A 4,670-nucleotide genomic window follows, 5' to 3' on the forward strand; every position below is an offset into this window, starting at 1 on the left:
CCACAGTACACTACTACTTAATTATTCAAGTAATTCATCCACCACAAAATGAAAGCATTCTATCACTTTGTCTTCTTTGTACTTACATACCATGTACTACTGTCCCCTTGTATATGTCACCCAAACCTCGGTCATAACCGTACAAATAACATCCAATGTATTAACAGGGAGAAGGAAGCCCTGCTCCATTTCAAACATGGTATCACAGACGATTATTGTGGGCTGCTCGATTCTTGGGAAGCCCACACTGACTGCTGCCAATGGTATGGGGTGCTCTGTAGTAACCTAACCGGTCATGTCGTCAAGCTCAGCTTAGTAGGGGAGGAGTCTTCATATTGGTTCCTTCTATGTCTAGAAGGTACAGTGAGTCCTTTCCTAGGTGAGTTAACACATTTGACACATTTGAACCTAAGCAATAATGATTTTAATGGGGAAATACCTCATCATTTGGGCAATCTTTCTAAATTAGCAACTTTAGATCTAAGAAATTCTTATCTTGACGACGAAGTTAATATGAAAAGTTTAATGTGGATTTCTCGCCTAAATTTGTTGAGATACCTTGATTTAACTGGTACGAATCTTACTTTAGTCACTAATTGGATGACTATTGTTAGCAATTTAAAATACTTAAATGTTCTACGTATGGAATTTTGTGGACTTTCTCCCGATATTCCATCATCACTTAGATATGTTAATTCATCCGCCACTCTCCATTACGTCGATCTTTCTAATAATGACTTCAATGACAGCTTAATATTTCAGTGGTTATTCGAGTTGCCTAGTATCACTACACAACTTGTATATCTTGATCTTTCCGGGAATCAATTTCATGTTCCCATCCCAAGCGAGTTCGGGAATTTACACTCCCTTTCGTCTCTCGCCCTTTCTGGAAATGGATTTGAAGGGAGTGTTAATAAAATCACTAGTAAGCTATCCAACTTGGAACAACTCTACTTGGATGGTAATAACTTCAATGATGAGCTAGCAGATGTTATCCAATCTTTTGTTAATTGTGGCAACAAGAAACTAATAATATTAGAACTGAGCCGAAATAGTTTTCGAGGTGCAATTCCTTACGGTATTAGCTCATTTTCCTCGTTGAGGAAATTACACCTTGGGTATAACAATCTTACAGGCAAAATTAGTCAAGGTATAGGACAACTTACTAAGCTTGAAATATTGGACATTTCCTCCAACTCTTTGGAAGGTACTCTTACTCATGCTCACTTTGATAAGCTTTTAAGATTACGCGAACTATATTTGTCTGATAACTTGAGATTGGTAATAAACATAGCTGCGGATTGGATTCCTCCATTTCAGCTAGATGTTATCGATCTGAGATCTTGCGAGTTAGGCCCAAAATTTCCAAAGTGGTTGCAGTTACAAACAAATTTCTCATCCTTTGATGTCTCAAATACAGGCATTTTTGACACTATTCCTATTTCCTTCTGGAACTCGTTCTCACCCAATCTTAATCTTCGGTACTTGGATATGTCTTTCAATCATTTTTATGGGATACTCCCAAATCTGAACTTACAAACAAATTTCTCAAATCCTTTTACAAAAATAGACTTGAGTTCAAATCTGTTTGAAGGTGTTATACCATCAGGCTTTGCTAACACAGGATTTTTATACCTTAATGATAATAGGTTTTCTAACTGCTCTAATATCTTATGTCCCAAAATCGAAAGTAATTTACAAGAGCTTGACTTTTCAAATAACTTATTTTCTGAGGAGCTTCCAGATTGTTGGATGAATTTTAGTTACCTAAAAAGCCTATACTTGGAAAATAATGAATTATGGGGACGTATTCCCAAATCCATTGGTAGCTTGCTCTATCTTAAGGACCTTGACCTGCGTAACAATAGATTTTCAGGACTGTTTCCGTCCGCATTTAAGAATTGTACGTCCTTGGTTATGTTAAATCTAGGATATAATTTATTTAGTGGGAATATACCTCCATGGATTGGTAATGCTTATCAAGATGTAAATTTTATTATCCTCCGAAAAAACCATTTTTGGGGAGAAATACCTAGAAGTATGTGCAAACTCAACCAACTCCAAATATTAGACCTTGCAATTAATCACCTCTCTGGTGTAATTCCTAATTGCTTTGGTAATTTTACGGCAATGAAGGAAGAAAATCAAATGTTGCCTGTCCTCTTATCTTTGAAAGTGAAGCATCGACTATTTCATGGAAAAAGGAGGAGCAGAAATTCAAAGAAACGATTGAGTTTGTTAATTATATCGATCTTTCGAGTAACGAGTTGAGGGGGGAAATTCCGTATGGGATATTAATTCTTAATGGACTCGAATCCTTGGATTTATCAAACAACAAATTGAGTGGTAACATTCCCTTTGAAATTGGAAACCTTACGGCTTTAGAGCTTCTTGATCTGTCAAATAACAATCTTACTGGAGAAATACCTCCGAGCCTTGCCAAAGTGACTACTCTCGGAATCATGAATGTATCCAACAATAAATTATCCGGGGAAATTCCAGTTAGCACTCAGTTGCAGAGCTTTGATGCGTCATCATATGCTGGAAACGAGGGGCTTTGTGGTGCACCACTCCCAAGTTGTTCGAAAGATCGAGAGCCTTTCAATGTACCCAGCGGACATAATACTAGTGTGCGAAACAAGGATGACGACTTTGGTTTTTTCCTTGGACTGTACATAAGTGTGGTGCTTGGGTTTATCGTCGGATTTTGGGGAGTTTGTGGCACTTTGGTTATCAAAACATCCTGGAGGCATGCCTATTTTCGGTTCCTTGACAACATCAAAGACAAGATCATGTGAATATGTTATGGCGGAGATTATAGCCAAGGGTCAGAGGAAACCTCATATTTAATAATAATTGTATGATATGTAACCGATATATTTTAAATATGTAATGAAAAAGATCATACTAATTATGAATGTTAAACGGTTAGATTTCATAATTTGTATTGAAAAGTATCGTACAATAAACCGAGTGGTATTTGTACACAAAATACATAGTTACTAGTCTAGAAGGCGAGTCCGAAGATTGATCAATCACCCTACCCTCGGTCGCAACATGCAGTGCATCGTTCAAACGCAGTATCACAAACGATTGTGGGCTGCTCACTTCTTGGGGAGGCCAGCCACACAGATTGTTGACAATGGCATGGAATCCGCTGTAGTAACTTAACCAGTCATATCGTCAAGATCAGATTTGTTCTTTTTTTTTTTTTTGGTAACGAAGAAACCCGTAGCCGATACCTTAGGTGCGCACTGAGTGAACACACAACAGGTAAACCACCCTTTCGACGTTAATGACTCTTCCCCTACTCCGGCTACTTTTACACGCTAATGTATCAATCACAACCGGAGTCTTAGTACTTGTTTTCCTGCATTAACAAGACTAATATGAGCAGTATGCTTGATTCTTTGGCCAGTTGGAAGAAGAAAACAGCTCACATTTAGATTTTAGTGTTTAGGTTTATAGTGACAAGGAAGACTTGTCTTTCGACGTAATTCGTAAGTCCGTAGACTTGAATAAGTAAGAAATTTCGTCGTTATTTAATATATTGAAAAATTCTATGACTAATCCTAAAAATGGTATATTTTCTAAGGGTGTTGATTTTCGCAGTACACATTTTACTCATTTCAGTACATTGTTGACAATAATACCCCTCACATTTCTCCTCTCATTTTCCCTCTCTAATTTCTCTCTATTCAATTATCTCTAATTTCACATGCCCATTCTCCTCTAATTTTACATTACCCTATTTTCGGCTATGGTTGTCGTCGTTGGGGGAGGGGGTTTGCCGGCGGAGTAGGTCGCTGGCGGTGGGACGTTGCAGTGAGGGGTGGTGGTTGTTGCCTATGTTGGGTTTGTTGGTTGTTGTTGCCTGTGTACTACGCTACTACTCCGTTTATTTGGTTGCATGTACTACTTTTCACCCAATTGTGTACTACACAGGTGAGTCTTCCTTTTTTTAAAAAAAAAAAATGCAGTAGGCAATTGATACTACAATCTACATTGACTAGTTAACCCACCACCATACAACAGGCGACTATATGCCCATATCTCCGACGATTATATTACGTAATGGACAACACAATATAACACAATTGCTAATTGACTAATGAATTACCCCCTTTTAACATAAACTCTTGATGGGGCATATTCTGCACCGCTGACCAAGTCAACATATTGAACAAGGTCAAAGATATCCACAGCAAGTCAACGACTTAGACAGCCTAGCCGATGCAGCCCATCGGCCTGTTAGCTTGGGTCTCGGCGTGACAACCTGCCAGCCGGGACACATATCCACGTACCCATATCCAAGACCCCTCGGCGGTGAGTCACATGGCCCGCCGGCCTGCCATAGGTCCCTCAGCCGAGGGGTAGATCGGTCTTTCCACCTGCTAGCCACTTGGCCACTTGGCCACTACGTGACAAAAGGTGAAAGCCTATAAATACTTCTCACCCTTCATTGAGGAAAGGATCCACAAACTAAACCTAAATACACTATTCATCTGGTAATATCTTCCTTATCTCTCTACAATATATATCTAGCCAAGTAATACAACTTAATCCTTTAAGTTTACTGACTTGAGCGTCGGAGTGAGTACGCTTGGCACAAAAGCCAAGCCCTCAGTTCGTTCATTGTTGCAGGAGAGGCCGAGAGGAACGATAGAAGC

The 4,670-nt window shown here is 39.1% G+C and overlaps 1 protein-coding gene across 1 annotated transcript; it reads left to right on the forward strand.

Annotated features, from left to right (window-relative positions):
• Nucleotides 1-642: 642 nt before the first annotated feature.
• On the forward strand, nucleotides 643-2,798 carry LOC141608715 (receptor-like protein EIX2). The gene is made up of 2 exons (XM_074428060.1): nucleotides 643-1,969; nucleotides 2,137-2,798. Exons 1-2 carry the CDS (start codon nucleotides 643-645, stop codon nucleotides 2,796-2,798), a joined length of 1,989 nt encoding a protein of 662 aa, XP_074284161.1.
• The last annotated feature ends 1,872 nt before the right edge of the window (nucleotides 2,799-4,670 follow it).

This window comes from Silene latifolia, chromosome 10 (assembly GCF_048544455.1).
Source record: "Silene latifolia isolate original U9 population chromosome 10, ASM4854445v1, whole genome shotgun sequence".
In the NCBI taxonomy this organism is placed as follows: Eukaryota; Viridiplantae; Streptophyta; class Magnoliopsida; order Caryophyllales; family Caryophyllaceae; genus Silene; species Silene latifolia.

Bases quoted from the DNA above. Each gene is read 5' to 3' on its own strand.
- LOC141608715 (XM_074428060.1), top strand. From the start codon at position 643: ATGGAATTTTGTGGACTTTCTCCCGATATTCCATCATCACTTAGATAT. The intron at 1,970-2,136 runs GTAATGCTTATC...ACGGCAATGAAG, and splicing joins GAATATACCTCCATGGATTG to GAAGAAAATCAAATGTTGCC.